This window comes from Sciurus vulgaris (assembly GCF_902686455.1).
Source record: "Sciurus vulgaris genome assembly, chromosome: X".
Taxonomy (NCBI): domain Eukaryota; kingdom Metazoa; phylum Chordata; class Mammalia; order Rodentia; family Sciuridae; genus Sciurus; species Sciurus vulgaris.
The window spans coordinates 85,566,457-85,589,221 of NC_136471.1; the positions used below are offsets into that span (position 1 = coordinate 85,566,457).

The 22,765-nt window shown below is 37.6% G+C and overlaps 1 protein-coding gene across 5 annotated transcripts in view; it reads left to right on the forward strand.

The window, feature by feature from the left end:
* The first annotated feature begins 3,780 nt into the window (after positions 1-3,780).
* MTMR8 (myotubularin related protein 8) overlaps positions 3,781-22,765 on the forward strand; it is an 89,265-nt gene continuing 70,280 nt past the window's right edge. For 4 of the 5 annotated variants that reach the window (XM_079124106.1, XM_079124107.1, XM_079124110.1 and 1 more), the window contains exon 1: positions 3,781-3,915. In XM_079124106.1, coding sequence (XP_078980232.1) covers positions 3,892-3,915 — 24 coding nt within the window. In that variant the 5' untranslated portion in view covers positions 3,781-3,891. The remainder of the gene's footprint in view (positions 3,916-22,765) is intronic. The other variant, XM_079124109.1, reaches the window with a different exon arrangement.

Sequence of the window (22,765 nt, forward strand, 5' to 3'; positions counted from 1 at the left end):
GATTCAAGAAATCTATCTTGGTAAGATGAATAAAGTGTTTTATAGAAAATTTCTCTTCAAAGGAAATTTGTTGGCAGTTGGCTTAAGTAGTCTGATCAGCTGAGATTGAAATAAGTAAAAAATCCAGTCGATTTCTTAATGTCCTCTCCACAGCAGTAAAGTGGAGGAGGTCTTGGTGACTTGTTTGAAGTTGTGCTCCAGGTATCCTCTGCTGTGATTTACTAAGCTACCTCTGAAGCAGGAGTGAGGTCACAAAGGCTCTGTGACTATTAAAATAGTCATCATTAACTACATCATCAATGACCTCTAGCAGTTTTCTTGGTCTATATCTATAGCTAGCAAGGTAATGGGGCAAAGTAGAACTACCTGCTTCCCTGGTTACCATGGGAAGAGATACCTCCAAAAGGAAAGCTCTAGAAGTAGAACATAAGTGAGTAATAATTGAGTTGGAAGCTTGGATGTACAGCCGGACAGGTGAGATTTACTGCAACAAATTGTGTCTCTATATTTTGGCTAATCTTGCTGATGTCAGAGCTCTAGGTAAAAAGTAAAAAATCCCATTGACTCACCAGTTCACGACTTTTAGATAACCACAACAGCTTCTTACCTGGTTCCTTGCACCAAGATTTTACCCTCTAGTTTATCATTTGAATCACACTAATTTTGAATTTAGAGTTATTAATTATTTTCAGTCATTCAGTAAGTATCAAGGATTTTCTATGTGCCATATACTTTTCTAGGCACTGGGGTACAGTAGTGAACAAAATAAGTACAAATCCCTATTCTCATGGAGCTGGTATTCTAATAGGGAAAGATGAGTAATGATACTATTATCTCATTCACTGAACCTGATACTTTTTTCTTTTAGGTTTCTTCACACATTACTAGGCTTCCCTACTCCTGTAGGCTTTCTAATTCATGGTTTTCCTGCAATCCTTGGAAACTCACTATCTATGCCTCAATTTCCTTTGACATCAACTTGCCTTCAAGATGGAATGCTATGGGAATGGCTAATATTGACACTGGTAAACATCTGGGACAGCTCTTAAAATTCATTTACTCAACAAATATTTATTGAGTACCTACTGTGTGCCAGGCCTGTTCTAGACCTTGGAGATCCAGGAGTGAACAAGAAGTCCCCTGCCTTCAGGGATCAGATATAGTACAGGGGATATATATATATATATATATATATATATATACACAATCTATTTATAATATATCATATATTTATAATGTCAGATGATATTGATAATACCAATATATAACACATATATAACATATTTATAATTTATCAAATGATATTGGTAAATATGAAGACAAAGGGTTAGGAAATTATAAAATGTTGGAGAAGTGCTGCTGGTTTTATTTTGTATAGGGAGCTCAGATAAGGATATAGTGACATTTGATCAGAGATCTGACAGAGATGAGGGAGTAAATAAGTACTCCCAATACTCTTGAGGAAGAGTATTCTAGGTGGAGGAAATAACAAAAGTAAAAGGCCTGGGTCAGGAACAAGTCTGGGATATTTAAGAAACAATGAGATCAGCACGATTTGAGCATAGAAAGTGAAAAAAAAAAAGGTTGTTAGAAGATGCAGTGGTACACTCCTGTAATCTTAACAGCTTGGGAGTGAGTCTGAGACAGGAGAATCCTAAGTTCAAAGCCAGCCTCAGTAAATTAGCGGGACCCTAAGCAATTAGACCCTGTCTCAAAAATAAACAAACAAACAAACAAACAAAAAGGGCTGGGGATGTGGCTCAGGGGTTTAAGCATCCCTTGGTTCAATCCCTGGGGGGAAAAAAAACCCACAAAGATTATATGAGTTCACATGCAGGGCAGCAAGCAAATTGGTTGTGAAAGGATATGAAAGTTGCCTTTTGGTGGCTTTTATTTTATCAGTGAACTAGGAAGCAAGGTAATTCTGAGATAGAGGAGAAAAGATAAGTTCAGTGATGAAGTCGAGGAAAGGAACATAACTGCCCACCACTCTTCATTATGCCCTTTTTCATATTAATTGCATATCACATTTGTTACCTCTTGAATCCTCACAAGAACTTAATGAGAAAGGGTTATGGATAAGAGAACCAAGGCTGAGCAAGGTCATGTAATTTGCCCGGAGTCATGCATCGTTAGGAAATAGCTCACCCAATATTTGAATATTGTCTGACTTACAGAGTCCACACACCCTTCTCACTAACCCAAACAGCACAGAAATAGGTTTAGAGTTTGAACAACTGGCTATATGGTGGTAGAAATGGGGAAAACTAGAGAAAGAACATGTGGCAAGAGTAGGAAAAGGCAGGGGGCAGGAGGAGGGTATGAAAGAAAAAGAGTTTGTTTTGGGCCACAATGCCTTTAATGTGATAGTAGTAACACACAAGTGGAACTCTCAGCTGATAGTTGGAAGTTCTAAATTTGAACTCAGAAGAAAGGTACAGGACTTGAAATGTAAAGTTGAGAGTCCTCTTCCAGTTATAAGAGGTGAGCTTGTGAAAGACATCAAAATTACAAAGAAAATAGGGAGAAGGGAAACAAGGCTAGAAGCTAGACAAATAGTTTAAAAGGGACTAAGAGGAGCTGGGAGGGAGGCAGAGAAAGAAGAGTTAGAGATGCAAGCAGTGATTCTGTTTTATAATAAAGGCCAAGGGAAGAAAAATGTCAAAAGGCTATATGAATCAACAGTTCAAAATGCTACAAAACAAATGCGGAGGAAGCACAGAGAAGTGGTGTTGGATTTAGCAAAAGGTGTTGAAGACCGTATAAATGAGTCAACTGGAGAGGATGGTTAGAAAGCAGCAGGTTTTGTTATAAAAAAAAAAAAAATAGGTGATGATGATAAATAGTTGATTCTTTTGAGATGTTTGGCATTAAAATGACTAAAAGTAATGGAATGCCAGTTCAAGGGAAAATAGTGTCATGAATTGAGGTAAAGTTTTTTAGGCTAGGGATGAAGGCAGAATGTGATAAACGAGAAGTTTAGTTAGCAAGAGTTATAGGTACTCAAAGAAGAAAGAAATCACTGTGTAAGGAATGTGATATTGCAAACAATAATACTGCAATAGTAGAACTAGAAATGACACTGGATACAGTGGCCAATTTTCTCACTGTAATGTTGAACAAATTAAGGCCCAGTGAGGTGACCTGAGTTGCCCAAGGTCATACAGCAAGTTATTGCAGCCCTGAAAGGAGTAGAACCCAGGTTTTTCAGCTCCAAGACTGTTCTTTATTCCATCACAAATTGGATTCAGAGCATAACACTGAGGACCTAAACTTGTCTGTACCTCATAAGAGACCTGGTCCAGTGGGTCCTTGGTCCTCTTCCCATGTCTGTGCTGGCATAATTTATGAGGCTACTGCAGTAGTCTATGTCTTAACTAGGTTGATGGCAGTAGATATGAAGGAGGGGATGTATAGAAGCATATGCCTCTCGATATTTCAAAATATATCCTACAGTGCTAGAAAGCTCTTCGGAAATACAGTACTCTCTGTAACAGGCTGCACTATCTCTGTAAGGTTCCATCACTATAACATTACAGTAGTGGAGGGACATCGATGTTCAGAGTCCTCATAGCATCAAGGAGTGTGAGAGGGGTTTTAATAATTGAGTCTGGATCGGGGCAAACCTTAAGCCTGAACAAATACAATCAACTCCGGGAAGAAAAGGGCATTTGCCAGAAAGCAAGATGGCGGTAGTGGCGATGAGCGAAACATCGCGATAGGAGAATCCGTGAGAGTTTGAGCCAAAACTGTGAGGGAGGGTAGGTGGGTAAAAGCTGTTGGGCTAGTAGGTGTCCAGAGCAGCGGCTGCGGTGGTAGTGGCGGCGGCGGCAGAGGCGGCGGCGGCGGTAGCAGCGGCATTGAGGGGTTCAGCTGGCGAGAACTATTGTCATGGACCATATCACGGTACCCAAGGTAAGAAGAGTTAATCAAGGTTGGGAACCACCGGCTCAGTGTTCAGCTGGAAGCTCGGGCACACCCCCTCAGCATTCTCAGGGTGCTCTTTGACGCCCCCATCCCGCTCGAGGATCCATGTTCTCTCCTGCAGTCCACACCCCCTTTCAACCAAACTGAGCCTTCTCCTCAGGATCCACCATGGGGTGACGGCGGAGCTGGAGTTGGTGGTCTGCGTCAACGTCCCCCACACGCCATCAATCCCGCACCTCCCGGACCCCAGCTCCTCTCTGAACCCCAGCCGGTACCTCTCCCCCATCTTTCCTCCAGCTTCTTGTATTTGTGGCGCTTGTAATCGCCTTTGAGGAGTACCCAATTAGCATCGCCCCCTGAAGAGTTACTTCCTTTATCCAGCGTTTCCCCACTTTCCTCTTGGCTCTCCCTGCCCCTAACCTTCGAAGGCTAACCGGATTTCTATCCCCACCCCAGCTCTGGCCTGTGTGTGTGTGGGTTTGGGGCGGGGGACATAGCATCTCTTTAGCCCTATCTGGTCAATGGGAAAGGAAGCAGAGTGTACCTGGCTCTACCCAACTGAAAGGAGAAACTCAAGAGGTGGCATTACTAGGCCAGTTGGCACCTGTTTATAGCCTGCCCACAATTAGAGCTGCTTCTGCTGCTTTTTCTGTCATCTTTTCAGAACCTACTTTCTCCCTTCCCAATGCCAGTCTCTTTATATTTCAAGTCCACCTCCCTCCTGACACCTTTCTTCTCCTATATGAGGAACAGTGAAGAGTTCACAAGTTGTGTGTGTGTGTGTGTGTGTGTGTGTGTTTTCTGTTGATTATAACAGATGTGGCCTAAGCTAACTGAAGTTCACATACAATTTCAGCGTGTCTTAATGGGAACTCTATGGATTTTGAAGCCAGGTGACCTAATTTAGAGTGCTGGTCCCTCCAAACACAAATTGGTAACTTTGTGTACATTATTAATGTCTCTTTCAAGGAAATCCTTGGCTTTCTTTATTTACCAAAGATAATGCAACTTGTCCTGCTCACTTCACAGGGTGAGTGGGAGAATTAACTAAATGGATGTTTGTGAAAACTCTTTTGTAACTAATAGTGTTCTGCTCATTTGTTGGCTTCAGACCTTGATGGGCAAATAAGAAATATAGCCTTCAAACCTCCCCCTTCCTGACTCCCTCTTCTTCAGGGCCCTTCTCTGTGGAAAACAACCACATACTCTTGTAGAAGCCAGACTTAACCTTTTTCTGGGTCCCTTTCTTTCCAGGTCATGTCATTTACACCATGTTTCCTGTCATGGTACAGACCTTCTGCTGTCCTGACTATGCCTCCCAGAGGACCTTAGCTTGGGTCACTCTACTTGCCCAGTTCAAAATCAGCTCACCTGAACACGCTTTTTTCCCTATCCATCCGAGGAATAAGGGAAGGCAGAACCGCTCTTTTCCTTAAGTGTTAAAATATTAAAATATTAAAATCTGCCTGCTGAGAATTAAAGCTATAAACTAGGCTGGCTTTGTGTTATTTGGAAGAAAGAAGAAACCATTAACTGGCCTGTGGGAAAATAATGACACAGATTGAGCATTTAACCATGGGAGAGGCACTGTGGTAAATGTTTTTCATGAAATAGGTCTTCAGTCCTTATTGAAATCTATGACAGAGATACTATTATTATTTCCATATGACAGATATGGAAACCGAGACCTAATATAGGTAGGAATGCTTAGTTTCAGACTAGTGTGGGGATGGAATTCATGATCCAGAAAATTTGAAGTGATATCATGGCCAGACCCCATTTGTACTGCATGAATTGTGTTGTGTGTCTTGAAATATGAATAAAAGCACCAAATGAAGACTTAATTATTTTTAAAAATTGACATTGTTTTGGTGTTACAGAACTGTGAGAGTCCACAGGTTGAAGTATATTGCCATCATCTAGTTTTTTTCCTAAGGTTCTGGAAAGGATTAGGGTTGCACTACTGGTTAGGGTTTAAAGTGTCCTTCTTGTTAATTCTTTGTTTCACAAAAGGGAGAAATGTCTGTCTTGTCTTTCTGAGGACACAGAGATAATTATATGGGTTTGTCAGTTATTAGTTCTGTGTATCAGTTGTAAAAATGACCTATTTTTGGCTCTTGTTTTAGATGTTTTTTCCTCTCAAGCAGATTTTAAAATGTGTTAAAGTGCAACATACATATTTATATATACATATATTTATATATTCGTTGATAAGTCCATAGAAAGAAGTTTATAGTTCTGTAAATGTTTACAGACTGCTCATACCCAGGTAACTAGCTCCAAGATCAAGAAACACATTCCAGTTTCTAGTTGTTATCCCACACAAATGTGAACCACTATCCTGCTTTCTGATAGAATATGTTAGTTTTTCCCTTTTTTGTACTTAATTTAAATAGATTCATAGGATACATATTCTTTTTGTGTCTGATTTTACTGAACATTGTTTGAAAAATTTGTCCATGTTATTCCTTGTAGTTATAGACCTTCTCATCACTGTATAGAATTCTGTTTTTTTAATATGCCGTATGTGACTTACCCATTCATTGATGAGAAATTTTTAGATCTTGCTATTACCAATAGAACATTTTTTGATGGATATAATTGTGTATTTTTCTTGGGCTATGTGTATGAGCCAGATTTCTAGGTCATAGAATATTCATATGTTCAGCTAGATACTACCAATTTATACTCCTACCACGAATGGATGAAAAAGGAACTGTCTTTTAAAGTTATAACTTAGGGTTCCATGACCATTATGGAAACAACTCAGGCCTACCCTAAAGTTCAGTGTTTCTCCTGCCTGAATCACAGTTTGTGCTTGGTAGTTTTCCCTACTCCCATTACCTCTGCGTCAGCACCTAGAATTCTTAGTTACCTTTTCTTTCTGGAATGGAAACTTACTAGTTAGAATTTTCAGTTGATATTTATCAAGATTCTAAGGAAATTTACTGTGATTGTGTACATGCTTTGGAGCCAGACCATCTGAATTCATATCTCAATCTGCTACTTAACTAGCTTTGTGACTTGGCAAGTTTGTAATCTCTCTCTGCCTCAGTTCCTTCATCTATAAATTTTTGGTGGTGGTAGTACTATTTTACCAGGTTGTTATAAAATTTAAATGAGTTAATGTTTGTGAAAGTGCTTAGAACAGTGTATGGCACATGGTAGATGCTTAATTTAGCCATTAATCACTATCATTAGTTGTTGTTCAGAATCCACATGGGGAGTTCTTAAGAATACATGCCTAGCTTAGATGTAGCTTCCGGCCTCTCAACTCTCTTAATGAAATGAGGTGATGAGATGCCAAGCATTATATCCAAGAATGAAAGTGAGAATTTTCATGAGAGGGACAAATGAAATACATTTGGAATTTAAAAGCAAATAAAGTCCAGCTCCAGATGAGTGTGAGGAGTGTGAAATGAAGAAAACTTTATGGAAGGTATGGCATTTAAGCTGAGTCTGAATAAGAGATTTGGGAGGACTCCCTGCCAGGGGAATTGCAAGGTCATAAATTCAGAAGCAGCTAACTTTTTATAAAGCAAGGGGATAAGAGGTATTTGAGGAAGGAATTGAGTTGGAGGAATAGGTTTTGTAGATTGTAAAAGACCTTGAATGTTAAGTGAGGAATTTGAACTTGGTTCTATAAGAAACAAAGAACTAGTAAAACTTTGTAACTTTGGAAATGTAAAGTTAGAAAGGACCTTTTAGAAGATTATCTAAATGAAGGATGGGAATGAGGATTCTTTTTGGTACAGTGGAAATGGTCTAAAATTTCATTGTAGAAATGCTTGTACAACCATAGATTTAATCATAATTAACTATACACTTAAATGAGTGAATTTTATGGTATGTAAATTATACTTCAGTAGAACTGAAAATACATAAAGAATTAAATATCATATACTAATTGTCTAAGCCTCTCACTTCACAGTGTGAAAGCTGAGGCCCTGAAAGCTGAAGTTTCTTGTCCAAGGCCAAATATTTAGCAAGTAGTGGAGATGGCATTGTCTTTTAGTTAGTTAGTATGCATGGCTAGTTCAGATTACGATAAACCATGTGGACTTATCATAGAAACAATAGCCAAGATAATTGGAGTGTCAGATGGGTATAGAATGGTATTCTGGGTAATAATTTTAAAAGTAATAACACTTTGTAGTACTTGAAAAACTGTGTACTCTACCTGTTCTCAAGGAGATTACAGTTTAGTTGAAGCATTCCTAAAGGCAGAAAATTTTTGGCATAACTTCTAGGAAGCTAAAAACCATTAAAATATTCAATCACAATTATATTAGCCCTTGTAATTAACACAGTTGCTTACTCCTCCTTTTCATGGTTTTGATTTTTGTATAACCTGATTTTCAATCTGTCTTTTATTACAAAGCACCTCAAATTCATTTAGGAAAGAGGCAGGATCAAAAGAAATAAAGGTGAAGCTGGATAAAGTGTTTTTCATTATCAAGGAAATGAGATCCCTAGAGGTGAGAATTTTGCTTCACTTCTAGTTCTCAAAAGTCCAGATCCAATTGGTTTTAGTTGATCCACTATTTTATAGGCATCAGAACACCTTTCCTCATCACCAAAACTTTCTCCTTTGACCTTACTTAACACTTGAGAAACCCCCAACTAATTACTCCTAGAAACCAATGGGATTTGTTTAAAGGGCATGTCTTTTTAGATAGCACGTGTAGTTTTGTGGTATAATACTTAAGTGCCTTAGGAAGATTTTTTAATACATTCTAAAGACATTTTCATTATTTGAGAAACCAATATTGGACAGTCAGAATACCTGCATTCTGTCCCAGGTTTGATACTGATGTGTTGTATGACCTTAGATTTTTTTTTCTTAAACCTCTTTTGACTTTAATTTACTTGTGGGTAGAATAATAATAGCTAACATTTACAGAGCTACCAAGTTCCAGATAATATTCTCATTTCTTTAAATAAATATTACATAGTATATCCCCATTTTATCCTTATAGCAATACTGTTATTGTCCTCATTTTAAGGATTTTTTTTGTGTGTGTGCTGGTGATCAAATCCAGACTTATGCACTATAGGCAAGTGCTGTACCATTGAGCTAATCCCTAGCTCTACCCTCATTTTAAAGATTAAGTAAATCACCCAGAAAGCTTAAACAACTTGCCAAGAGCTATAATAAATGTCACTCAATCTGTAACTCAAAAGTATGTGCTCTGAACTACTGTGTTATACTACTTCAAAAAATGAGAAGATTATATTATACCAGCATTCCCAAACTATTTCTGGTGACCACTTGTCCCACAATATAATTTGTTTAAAAATAAGGCGGCTTCTAAAATAAAATATGTTGATTCCCCACAAAATGTGGAGATTGTGCATATTCACCTATTAAAGGATCTGAGAAGCCCTACAGTACATAAACTTGCTTGTGTTTTCACTGTTTCCTTACCCTGACCACAAATCTCTTTGTGTCATATGTACATGTTTGTGTATATACCTATTAACATTCTATGGAACTAGGGTTCATGGAACATGCTTTGAAAAAGTGCTGGTATCCATCTGGAAGGTTCATTCTAACTCTTGGCACTTATTGATAGATACGGAGATTATGGGAATTCCTTTCCAAGTTTCAAGTTTGCTTTATGGCGGGGGGGGGGGACTGAAAATAATATATTGGGAGCCATAAGTTCAAGGCTAGCCTGGGTTGTTTTTGTAACACTTGTGCATATTGTCTCTCAAGACTTAATTTGTCTTCCACCTTTCCCTTTCTTCTCCCTCTCTGGATTACATATTTTCTTACTTATTACTTTAAAGATGAGACTTTAATTATAGATGTTTGCCATGAAATCAGGAGAAAACATTTTTAATATATGCAGGGTACAGAGGTTGTTTTCCTAGAAAATTTTCTCTGCTGCTAGAGGCAATGCCATTCAGGGCAGGGCTTGCTTTGAACATGTGTATGGCTGATGATATCATTATATTACTGGTACTCCAGAGGCAGATGTCTTACCTTTTATTTATTTTTGCAGTGTATCTGAGTTATTGCAAATAATTGTGTCAACTAAGGAAAATAAATGGATTCAGAGACCTCTGAAGTACACCTTATTTCCTCTCTTCCTCCCTTCCTGGAAGGGAAATGGAAAAATATGGTTTATGGTCCATAGCTTTTCCAACAGTAAAGAGCTTACAAATGTCAGAAAGCTCTGTATCCATCCCAGGAGGGCAAAACTAACAAAGAAATTGGGTGGTCTGCCTGGGAATTACAGTCTGTATAGTATGTAGTGGTGCTATACTACTTCAAAAAATAATACAATCTTCATTCTCTGTTTTCTACCTTTTCTCTCTCTCTCTTTACTTTTCTTCCCTTCTCCCTCCCTTCTTCCTCCTTTCCCTCTCCTCCACTCTTCTCTCTTCCTTCTCTTTCTCCCTCCACATCTGTCTTTCCTTCTCTATACACACATATGCATATACAATGGAACATGGGTTTCCATTAGCTAAAAGCACATCAGGTAGAGGAACCTTCTTACCACACTATCTCTGAACCAGAGGGATCTCTCATGCCCACGAGTAAAAAGAGGGAAGAATCAGTAATTACAGGTCTCGTAGACATTCTGATCTGCTAATAGGTACAGGTTTCCTGCTATGTGGAGCCCTATGGGAAGACGAGCCTGTAAAACAACAGTTTTACCCTCCACTGAGTCTTTCTCAACAAGTACTTTACAAGTGATGCATACTACCCTGTATACTTGGATAGTGTACACTTCTGGTAGTGTGTTAGTCACATTTTTGTTGCTGGGATCAAAATACCTTACGAAAACAACTAAGAAAAGGAAGTTCATTTTGGCTCACAGTTTCAGAAGTTTAATTTGTCTTAGCCAGTTTCATTGTTTTTGGCCCAAGGGGAGGTGGAGGAAACCTGCTCATCTCATGGTGGGATGAGAAAGCAGAGAGAGGGAGGGGAAGGGGCCTCAGGGAAGAAGAACCACTCCAGAGCACACCCCTAGCAAGCCACCACCTCCAGCTCACCTGCCAACAGTCACCACCCAGCCAATCCACTCAAAGCAGGATAGACTGATTAGGCTATAGCTCTCAAAATCTAATAATTTTCAACTGAATATTCTTGCATTAACACAGGAACTTTTTTTGGGACACTTCACATCCAAACCATAACCAGTAGGTAGTGCCCAGGGTCTTAACTGGAACTCTTTAGTGGCCAAATTTTCCCCCTTGTTAAGAATCTCCTGCCATTCAGGGCTGTACAAGATCTCTGGGACAGGCATGAGAGAGATATAGATACTTTACTATTTTAAGTCCTACTCTCTGCCCCTTGGCCCAGTTTTTCCCTGAAGTGTAATTTCTTTACCTAAGTTTAAAAGGGTAAGTACCTGTGTAACTGACACTGATTTCTTCTGTTAACCTAATCACAGTGTTGTCCTTTTAGCAAGAATAAGCCTACTTTTTCTTCTAGCTTTGAATTGTCTGAAGTCATCACATGACTTTGGCCAAACTATTCCCATCGCTTTTATATATAACTCCTGCATTCAGTTTAGCACAATGCCTCTGTGTTAGTCATCTCTTCATTGCTATAATAAGTACCAGAGGAAAACAACTTAAAGGAGGGAAGATTTATTTGGGGTCACAGTTTTAGAGATCTCATTCCATGGTTGGCTGGCTTCATTGCTTTTGGTCTGAGGTGAGACAGGACATCTTAGAAGAGGAGAGCTTAGCTCATGGTAGCCAGGAATAAAGGAGGGCAGTGGCTCTGGGGTGGGGGACAAAATGTATTCTCCCAAGAGAATGCCTTCAGTGACCTACTTCTTCCAATAATGCTCCACCTTTCTACAGTTTCCCCTACCTCCTGAAATAGTCCATTTATTAATCCATCAAGTGGATTAATCCAATGAGGTAAGAACCCTCATGATCCAATAAATTTCTGAAAGCCCCAACTCAACATGTCTGCATTGGGGACCAAGTCTTCAACACATGAGACTTTGGGGAACATTCCAGTTATAAACCATGACAACCTCTCTTAAGCTGCCCCATCAGGAAAAGAAATGCTTTGAATCCATGTTTCTCTTGTAGCAGTACTTTGCAGCTTTCTGCATATGTATTTTGCCAATCCCCTGCCATTCTGTGTCTGAAGGTTAGTGTGGATTCTTTTTTTTTTTTTTTTTTTTTTTTTTTTTTTTTGCTTAACTCTACTCTTTCTCTGTTCCCTCCTCCCTGCAATTGTAATTGGTTAGTTTTGGCTGTATTCCCCTTTATCTCTTTTAATTCAGCTACCCTTTAGCCCCCCTTCAATATTGTCTAAGGACTAAATTGCAGTTACAGATCTAGCTGACTTTTTTTCTTAACAATTTATGAATAAGGGAGCTTCCATTCTATAAAATAGAAGGAGAACCAGGCCTGGTGGTACATATCTGTAATCCCAGCTACTCAGGAGGCTGAAGCAGGAAGATCACAAGTTTGAGACCAGCCTCAACAAATTAGCCAGACCCTGTCTCTAAAATGGCTGAGGACATAGCTCCTTGGGAGAGAGCCCCTGAGTCTGATCCCCAGTTAAAAAACAAGTGAGAACCCCCCTGGGCAATAGTAGAATAGTGGGTTTTGTATGGTAGGAACAAGGAAGCTACAAGAGAAAACAAAACTGATTGTTGGGCCAGGCATGGTGGTGCTTGCCTGTAATTCCAGCAGCTTGGGAGGCTGAGGCAGGAGGATTGAAAGTTTAAAGCCAGCCTCAGCAACTTAGTGAGGCCCTAAGCAACTTAGTGAGACCCTGTCTCAAACAATAAAAAGGACTGGAGATGTGGTTCAGTAGTTAAGTGTCCCTGGGTTCAATCCCTGGTACAAAAACAAAGCAAACAAACAAAACAAAACAGAAAACAACTGATTGGTTAACATCAGATTACTCCATTTTCCTTTCTTGGGAGGTTTGAAGTATAAGGGACTTAATATATTGACTTCAGTTCAACTGTAATCTCTTTTTTTCTGGGAAAAGAAATCACCTCTGAGTTCAAAGGAGATATTAAATCTTTCAAAGTTTTGAGATCTGATTTATGTTCTCAAAAAGTGGGTTTATTCTGTATTGTCTGGGTGCAGTGTTATGTCAAATATGTTAATTGTGCTCTTCAAAAAAAAAAGAAATACTAGTTTGGGGATCTGTCTGCAGTGTAATATTTAGCATAAATGGCTCCATTTTGGTTTGTCCACATTTACTGTAACCTGTTGTAGGAACTCAGTCCAAAATAATGGCCTCTTAAAATTTGGTGTAACAATATATATTCCTCTAGCAAATTTGGCTTTGTTCTGGAAATAAATGCCTTCCCAGCCTGTACAATAAAACAAGAAGTGTATTTCTTGGGATTGGAAAACAGTCTTAGGATGACTTTTCAGGGCTGGGAATGTAGCTCAATGGTAGAGCACTTGTCTAGCATGCATGAGGCCCTGGGTTCAATTCCCAGCACTGCTGAAGAAGAATAACTTTGCAGGACAGAATTCTGGGGCAAGTGATCAAGAGATTGTTTTTTTTCTCTCAAGCCATAAGTGCACTGAGTTGTAGTAAAAAAATGAATTGTATAGTTCAGTACTTGGTACACAGTAACATCTCTATTTTGTTATTATAGCTATTGTTCTTATATATTTAGCCATGAACTTTGGAGACTAGCCTTGGAAAATAAGAGGATACATTTGTGATTTTTTAAATCTGTGATTCTCAGTCTTGGCTGCATACTATAATCACTTAGGGACTTCTAAACATTCTCAAGATCAAGATAATTTACATCAGAATTGTCTAGGTATGGGACCCAGGCATCAGTATCTTTCTTTTTAATCGACACAAAATAATTTTACATATTTATGGAGTACACTGTGATAATTTGATATATGTATACAATGTGTGATGATCAAAACAGTGATTAGCATTTCACCAGCAAGTTTCCTTAGTTGTTTCAAATATTCAAGGAAGCACGAGAACCATTGCCCTAAAGTTGTATTTTTTAATGATTCCAGATTCCATGGATTTTTTGTGTTAGTTTTTTAACTGCACATTTTATTTAAATATGATGTTAATTAATTAATTCAGCGACTCTCAAAGATGGCGACACATTAGATTCACCTTTAATAAATTCCAGTGTGCCACCTCAGAACAATTAAATCAATCTTTGCGTGTGAGGCCACAAATGTTCAGTTTTTTGTTTTGTTTTGTTTTACAACTGTCTTGGCATATGCCCAGGTAGGACCACTGATTTCCCTGAAAGGAAATGTGTGTTTATGAGACTAGGCCACTGCAGAATTTATTTGCTATAGCTGAAATATAATTAAAGAATTATTATCCTGTAATAATCACCACTTTTGGTTTACAAAGTAGAGTAAGATATGTATGTATTTAATGTTTGTAATAACCTCATATTGGCAGACATAATTTCCCCCATTTTACTGATGAAAAAACTGGCACCAAGAGGTGATCTAAGTTTGCTAACATACTATTCCATTGACAGAGTTAGAATTTACACCCAGTGTTCTTATGGTAGTGTTGCCATGCACAAAAACATGGGGATAGATTTATTTTATGTATATGTATGTATATTTTTATTATAGTCTTTCAGCCAGAATAAATAATTACCCAATTTGTGTAGAATCTTTTTTTATCCCACCTTCTCTTTGTACTTTTATTTATCAGCTCTCATTGACAGTCAGTCTCCCGTAAAGCTTAGAATAGGATAAACATGGAAAAAGAGATTTCAAACTCAGTTCTGCTGTTAACTACTTGTATTACCTCAGATAATTCACCATCTCTTTGAACCACTGTAGTACCATCTTTCTGATGAGCAGGAGTCATCAGTGAAACCTAAGGAAAACCAGAATGATGGGGTACCTGAGAAGTCCAATTTTAAAAATGTTTCAAAGAGGAGGGATTAATAACTATGTCACGTGCTATCTTTAGGTCAGGTAAAATAAGGACATAGAATTCGTCCATCCTTCCATTTTTTAAAAAAAATTAACAGATGCTGTTTCTTTTTTTTTTCTTCAGGAATAAAGAATATTTTAATGCCTTAATATTGAAATCAGTTCCACACATATCACCAACTTTATTTTAAAATTTATTTTTATTGTAAACAAATGGGATACATGTTGTTTCTGTTTGTACATGGAGTAACAGCATACCATTTGCATATTCATACATTTACATAGAGTAATGATGTTTGATTCATTCTGTTATTTTTTTCCTCCCCCCCCCACCCCTCCCACCTCTCCTTTCCCTCTATGCAGTCCCTCCTTCCTCCATTCTTGCCCCCCTACAACCCCCCATTATGTGTCATCATCCGCTTATCAGTGAGATCATTCGCCTTTTGGTTTATTGAGATTGGCTTATCTCACTTAACATGATATTCTCCAATTTCACCATTTGCCTGAAAATGCCATAATTTTATTATTCTTCATAGCTGAGTAATATTCCATTGTTTATATATATACCACAGTTTCTTTATCCATTCATCAACTGAAGGGCATCTAGGTTGGTTCCACAGTCTGGCTATGGTGAATTGAGCAGCTGTAAACATTGATGTGGCTGTATCTCTGTAGTATGCTGATTTTAAGTCCTTTGGGTATAGGCCAAGGAGTGGGATAGCTGGGTCAAATGGTGGTTCCATTCCAAGTTTTCTGAGGAAACTCCATACTGCTTTCCAGAAGGGCTGCACTAATTTGCAGCCCCATCATCAATGTATGAGTGTACCTTTTTCCCCACATCCTCTCCAACACCTATTGTTGCTTGTATTCTTGATAATCGCCATTCGAATTGGGGTGAGATGAAATCTTAGGGTAGTTTTGATTTGCATTTCTCTTATTACTAAAGATGGTGAACATTTTTTCATATGTTTGTTGATTGCTTGTAGATCTTCTTCCGTGAAGTGTCTGTTCATATCCTTAGCCCATTTGTTGATTGGGTTATTTGTATTCTTGGTGTAGAGTTTTTTGAGTTCCTTATATATTCTGGAAATTAGTGCTCTATCTGAAGTATGAGTGGCAAAGATATTCTCCCACTCTGTAGGCTCTCTCTTTTCATTGCTGATAGTTTCCTTTGCTCAGAGAAAGCTATTTAGTTTGAATCTATCCCAGTTATTGATTCTTGCTTTTATTTCTTGTGCTATGGGAGTCCTGTTAAGGAAGTCTGATCCTAAGCCAACAAGGTGAAGATTTGGATCTACTTTTTCTTCTATGATGCAGGTTTCTGGTCTGATTTCAAGGTCCTTGAAACATTGTGAGTTGATTTTTGTGCAGGGTGAGAGATAGGGGTTTAGTTTCATTCTGTTGCATATGGATTTCCAGTTTTCCCAGCACCATTTGTTGAAGAGGCTATCTTTTCTCCATTGCATATTTTTGGCACCTTTGTCTAGTATTAGAAAATTGTATTTATTTGGGTTTGTGTCCATGTTCTCTATCCTGTACCATTGATCTACCTGTCTATTTTGGTGCCAATAGCATGCTGTTTTTGTTACTATTGCTTTGTAGTATAGTTGAAGTTCTGCTATTGTGATACCCACTGTTTCATTCTTCCTGCTAAGGATTGCTTTAGCTATTCTGGGTTTCTTATTCTTCCAGATGAATTTCATGACTGCTTGCTCTATTTCTGTAAGGTATGTCATTGGGATTTTAATTGGAATTGCATTGAATCTGTATAGCACTTTTGGTAGTATGGCCATTTTGACAATATTAATTCTGCCTATCCAAGAACATGGGAGATCGTTCCATCTTCTAAGGTCTTCCTCAATTTCCTTCTTCAATGTTTTGTAGATTTCATTGTAGAGATCTTTTACCTCTTTGGTTAGATTGATTCCCAATTATTTTATTTTTATTGAGAATATTGCAAATGGGGTTGTTTTCCTCATTTCCTTTCAGCTGTTTTGACGCTTGCGTATAAAAATGCTTTAGATATATGTGTGTTGATTTTATAGCCTGCTATTTTGCTGAATTCATTGATGAGGTCTAGAAGTTTTCTGGAGGAGGTTTTTGGATCCTCTAAATATAGAATCATGTCATCCACATGTAGTGACAGCTTAAGTTCCTATTTTCCTATTCATATCCTTTTTATGTCTTTAGTCTGCCTAATTGCTCTGGCTAGAGTTTCGAGGAAAATGTTGAATAGAAGTGGTGAAAGAGGACATCCCTGTCTTTTTCCCATTTTTAAAGGAATGATTTCAGTTTTTCTCCATTAAGAATGATGCTGGCCATGGGCTTAGCATAAATAGCCTTTACAATATTCAGGTATGTTCCTACTATCCCTATTTTTTCTAGTGTTTTGAGCATGAAAGGGTGTTATATTTTGTCGAATGCTTTTTCTGCGTCAATTGAAATAACCATATGATTCTTATCCTTAAGTCTATTGACATGATGGATTACATTTATTGATTTATGAATGTTGAACCATCATTGCATTCCAGAGATGAACCCCACTTGATCATGGTGCAGAATTTTCTTAATATGTTTTTGGATATGGTTTGCCAATATTTTGTTAAGGATCTTTGCATCTATATTCATCAAGGATATTGGTCTAAAATTTTCTTTCCTTGATGTGTCTTTTCCTGGTTTGGGTATGAGGGTAATATTAGCTTCATAAAATGAGTTTGGTAGGGTACCCTCCTTTTCTATTTCCTGGAATACTTTAGGAAGTATTGCAATGAATTCTTCTTTGAAGGTCTTGTAGAACTCGGCTGAGAATCCGTCTGGTCCTGGGCTTTTCTTCGATGATAGATTTTTAATGGCTTCTTCTATTTCATTGCTTGATATTGATCTGTTTAAATTGTGTATGTCCTTCTGGTTCAGGTTCGGAGGAGCATATGTCTCTAGAAATTTGTCAACGTCTTCGGTAGTGTCTATTTTGTTGGAATACAGATTTTCAAAGTGGCTTCTCATTATGTTCTGTATCTCAGTGGTGTCTGTTGTGATATTTCCTTTTGCATCATGAATTTTAGTAATTTGAGTCTTCTCTCTCCTCTTTCTTAGTGTGGCTAAGTGTTTGTCTAATTTGTTTACTTTCTCAAAGAACCAACTTTTTGTTTAGTCAATTTTTTGAATAGTTTCTTTTGTTTCAACTTCATTGATTTCAGCTCTGATTTTAATTATTTCCTGTCTTCTACTACTTTTGCTGTTATTCTGTTCTTCTTTTTCTAGGGCTTTGAGCTGTAATGTTATGTCATGTAGTTGTTGACTTTTCATTCTTTTCTGGTATGTGCTCCATGCAATGAATTTTCCTCTTTCATAGTGTCCCAGAGATTTTGATATGTTGTATCGTCGTTCTCATTGACCTCTAAGAATTTTTTAATCTCCTCCCTGATGTATTTTGTCATCCATGTTTCATTCAATCGCATATCATTTAGTTTCCAGGTGTTGGAGTAATTTCTCTTTTTTATGTTGTCATTGATTTCTACTCTCAGTCAATTATGATCTGATAGAACACAAGGCAGTATCTCTATTTTTTTGCATTTCCTAAGGGCTGCTTTGTGGCATAACATATGGTCTATTTTCAAGAAGGTTCCATGTGCTGCTGACAAGAAAGTGAATCTGCTCGTTGATGGATGGAATATTCTATATGTCTATTAAGTCTAGGTTATTGATTGTGTTATTGAGTTCTGTGGTTTCTTTGGTTGAATTTTGTTTGGACGATCTATGTAGTGGTGACAGTGGTGCATTAAAGTCACCCAGAATTATTGTGTTGTGGTCTATGTGATTCCTGAAATTGAGAAGGATTTGTTTGATGTACAGAGATGTACCATTGTTTGGGGCATAAATATTTACTATTGTTATGTCTTCCTGATTTATGATTCCCTTAAGCAGTATGAAATGTCCTTCTTTATCCCTTCTGACTAAATTTGGCTTGAGGTCCACTTTATCTGATATAAGGATGGAAACCCCCGCTTTTTTACTGAGTCCATGTGCCTGGTAGGTTTTTTCCCATCCTTTCACCTTTAGTCTGCTGATGTTTTTTTCTATGAGATAAGTGTCTTGCAGGCAGCATATTGTTGGGTCTTTCTTTTTAATCCATTCTGCCAGTCTATGTCTTTTGATGAATAAGTTAAGGCAATTAACGTTCAGGGATATTATTGACATATGATTTGTATTCCCAGTCATTTGGCTTATTTTTGGTTTTTAAGTTGGCTTGGTTTCTCCTTTGAGTGGTTTTTCTCTAAGGTAGTTTCTCCCTTTGCTGACCTACATTGTTTTTCATTTCCTGCTCATGGAATATTTTGTTGAGAACATTCTGTAGTGCAGGCTTTCTATTTGTAAATTCTTTTTTTTTATTAAAAATCATAAATTTACATAGGGCAATGTTGTTTGATTCATTCTGTTATTTTTTCCTGCTCCCCCACCCCTCCCACCCCTCTTTTACCTCTATACAGTCCTTCCTTCCTCCATTCTTACCGCCCTCCTTGTCCCTAACCCTAACCCTAACCCTAACCCTAACCACCTCCTACCCCCCATTATATGTCCTCATCCGCTTATCAGTGAGATCATTTCGTCTTTTAGTTTTTTGAGATTGGCTTATCTAACTTAACATGATATTCTCCAGTTTCATTCATTTGCCTGCAAATGCCATAATTTTATCATTCTTCATGGCAGAGTAATATTCCATTGTATATATATGCCACAGTTTCTTTATCCATTCACCAACTGAAGGGCATCTAGGTTGGTTCCACAATCTGGCTATGGTGAATTGAGCAGCTGTAAACATTGATGTGGCTGTATCTCTGTAGTATGGTGTTTTTGAGTCATTTGGGTATAGGCCAAGGAGTGGGATAGCTGTGTCAAATGGTGGTTCCATTCCAAGCTTTCTGAGGAATCTCTATACTGCTTTCCAGAGTGGCTGCACTAATTTGCTACCCCACCAGCAATGGATGAGTGTACCTTTTTCCCCACATCCTCGAAAACACCTATTGTTGCTTGTGTTCCTGATAATCGCCATTCTAATTTGGGTGAGATAAAATCTTAGTGTAGTTTTGATTTGCATTTCTCTTATTACTAGAGATGTTGAACATTTTTTCATGTATCTGTTGATTGCTTGTACATCTTCTTCTGTGAAGTGTCTGTTCATTTCCTTAGCCCATTTTTTGATTGGATTATTTGAATTCTTGCTGTAGAGTTTTTTGAGTTCTTTATAGATTCTGGAAATTAGCGCTCTATCTGAAGTATGAGTGGCAAAGATATTCTCCCACTCTGTAGCCTCTCTCTTTGCATTGCTGTTAGTTTCCTTTGCTGAGAGAAAGCTTTTTGTTTGAATCTATCCCAGATGTTGATTCTTACTTTTATTTCTTGGGCTTTGGGAGTCCTGTTAAGGAAGTCTGATCCTAAGCCAACAAGTTGAATGTTTGGACCTACTTTTTCTTCTATAAGATGCAGGGTATCTGGTCTGATTCCGAGGTCCTTAATCCATTTTGAGTTGAGTTTTGTGCAGGGTGAGAGATAGGAGTTTAATTTCATACTGTTGCATATGGATTTCCAGTTTTCCCAGCACCATTTGTTGAAGAGGCTATCTTTTCTCCATTGCATATTTTTGGCCCCTTTGTCTAGTATTAGAAAATTGTATTTATTTGGGTTTGTTTCCATTTCCTCTATTCTGTACCATTGATCTACCTGTCTATTTTGGTACCAATACCATGCTGTTTTTGTTACTATTGCTTTGTAATAGAGTTGAAGATCTGGTATTGCGATACACCCTGCTTCGCTCTCTCTACTGAGGATTGCTTGAACTATTTTGGGTTTCTTATTCTTCCAGATGAATTTCATAATTGCTTGCTCTATTTCTGTAAGGTACATCATTGGGATTTTAATTGGATTTGCATTGAAATTGTATAGCACTTTTGGTAGTATGGCCATTTTGACAATATTAATTCTGCCTATCCAAGAACATGAGAGATCTTTCCATCTTCTAAGGTTTTCTTTCATTTCTTCCTTTAGTGTTCTGTAGTTCTCATTGTAGAGGTCTTTCACCTCTTTTGTGAGATTGATTCCCAAGTATTTTATTTTTTTTCGAGGCTATTGTGAATGGGGTAGTTTTCCTAATTTCTCTTTCTGAAGATTCATCACTTATGTATAAAAATACATTGGATTTATGGGCATTGATCTTGTAACCTGCTACTTTACTGAATTCACTTATGAGTTCTAAGAGTTTTCTGGTGGAATTTCCAGTTCCTCTAAATATATAATCATGTCATCAGCGAACAGGGATAGTTTGAATTCTTCTTTTCCAATTCGTATCCCTTTAATTTCTTTGGTTTGTCTAATTGCTCTGGCTAGAGTCTCAAGAACGATGTTGACTAGAAGTGGTGAAAGAGGGCATCCCTTCCTTGTTCCAGTTTTTAGGGGGAATGCTTTCAGTTTTTCACCATTTAGAATGATGTTGGCCATGGGCTTAGCGTACCTGGCCTTTACAATGTTAAGGAATGTTCCCATTACCCCAATTTTTTCTAGTGTTTTGAGCATGAAGGGATGCTATATTTTATCAAATGCGTTTTCTGCATCTAATGAAATAATCATGTGATTCTTAACTTTAAGTCTGTTGATATGGTGAATGACATTTATTGATTTCCGGATGTTGAACCAACCTTGCATCCCTGGGATAAAGCCCACTTGATCGTGGTGCACTATCTTTTTAATATATTTTTGTATGCGATTTGCTAAAATTTTGTTGAAAATTTTTGTGTCAGTGTTCATTAAGGATATTGTTCTGAAATTTTCTTTCCTTGATGTGTCTCTTTCTGGTTTAGGTATCAGGGTGATATTGGCTTCATGGAATGAGTTTGGGAGGGTTCCCTCCTCTTCTATTTTATGGAATACTTTGAGAAGTATTGGTGAGCTCTTCGTTAAAGGTTTTGTAGAACTCGGCTGAGAACCCATCTTGTCCCGGACTTTACTTTGTTGGTAGGCTTTTGATGACCTCTTCTATTTCATTGCTTGAAATTGCTTTATTTAAGTTGTGTATGTCCTCCTCGTTCAGTTTAGTTAATTCATATGTCTCTAGAAACTTGTTGATGTCTTCGAGGTTTTCTGTTTTTTGGAGTATAGATTTTCAAAATCGCTTCTAATTATGTTTTGTATTTCACTTGTGTCTGTTGTGATATTTCCTTGTTCATTCCGAATTTTAGTAATTTGGTTTTTCTCTTTCCTTCTCTTTGTTAGTGTGGCTAAGGGTTTATCAATTTTGTTTATTTTTTCAAAGAACCAACTATTTATTTTGTTAATTTTTCCGATTGTTTCTTTTGTTCAATTTCGTTGATTTCGGCTCTGATTTTAACTGTTTCCTGTCTTCTACTACTTTTGGTGTTGGTCTGCTCTTCTTTTTCTAGGGCTTTGAGCTGAAGTGTTAAGTCTTCTGTTTGTTGATTTTTACTTCTTTTGTTGAATGCGCTCCATGTAATAAATCTTCCTCTAAGTACTGTTTTCATAGTGTCCCAGAGGTTTTGATATGGTGTGTCTTTGTTCTCGTTTACTTCTAAGAATTTTTTAATTTCCCTCCTGATATCTTCTGTTATCCATTCATCATATAATAGTGTATTATTTAATCTCCAAGTATTGGGGACGTTTTTGTTTTTTATTCTGTCATTTATTTCTAATTTCAATCTATTATGATCTGATAGAGTACATGGTAGTATCTCTATCTTCTTATATTTGCTAGAAGTATCTTTGTGGCATAAGACATGGTCTATTTTAGAGAAGGATCCATGTGCTGCTGAGAAGAAAGTGTATTCGTTCTTTGTTGGATTGTATATTCTATGTAAGTCGGTTAAGTCTAAATTGTTGATTGTGTTATTGAGATCTATGGTTTCTTTATTCAACTTTTGTTTGGATATTCTATCCAGCACTGAGTGAG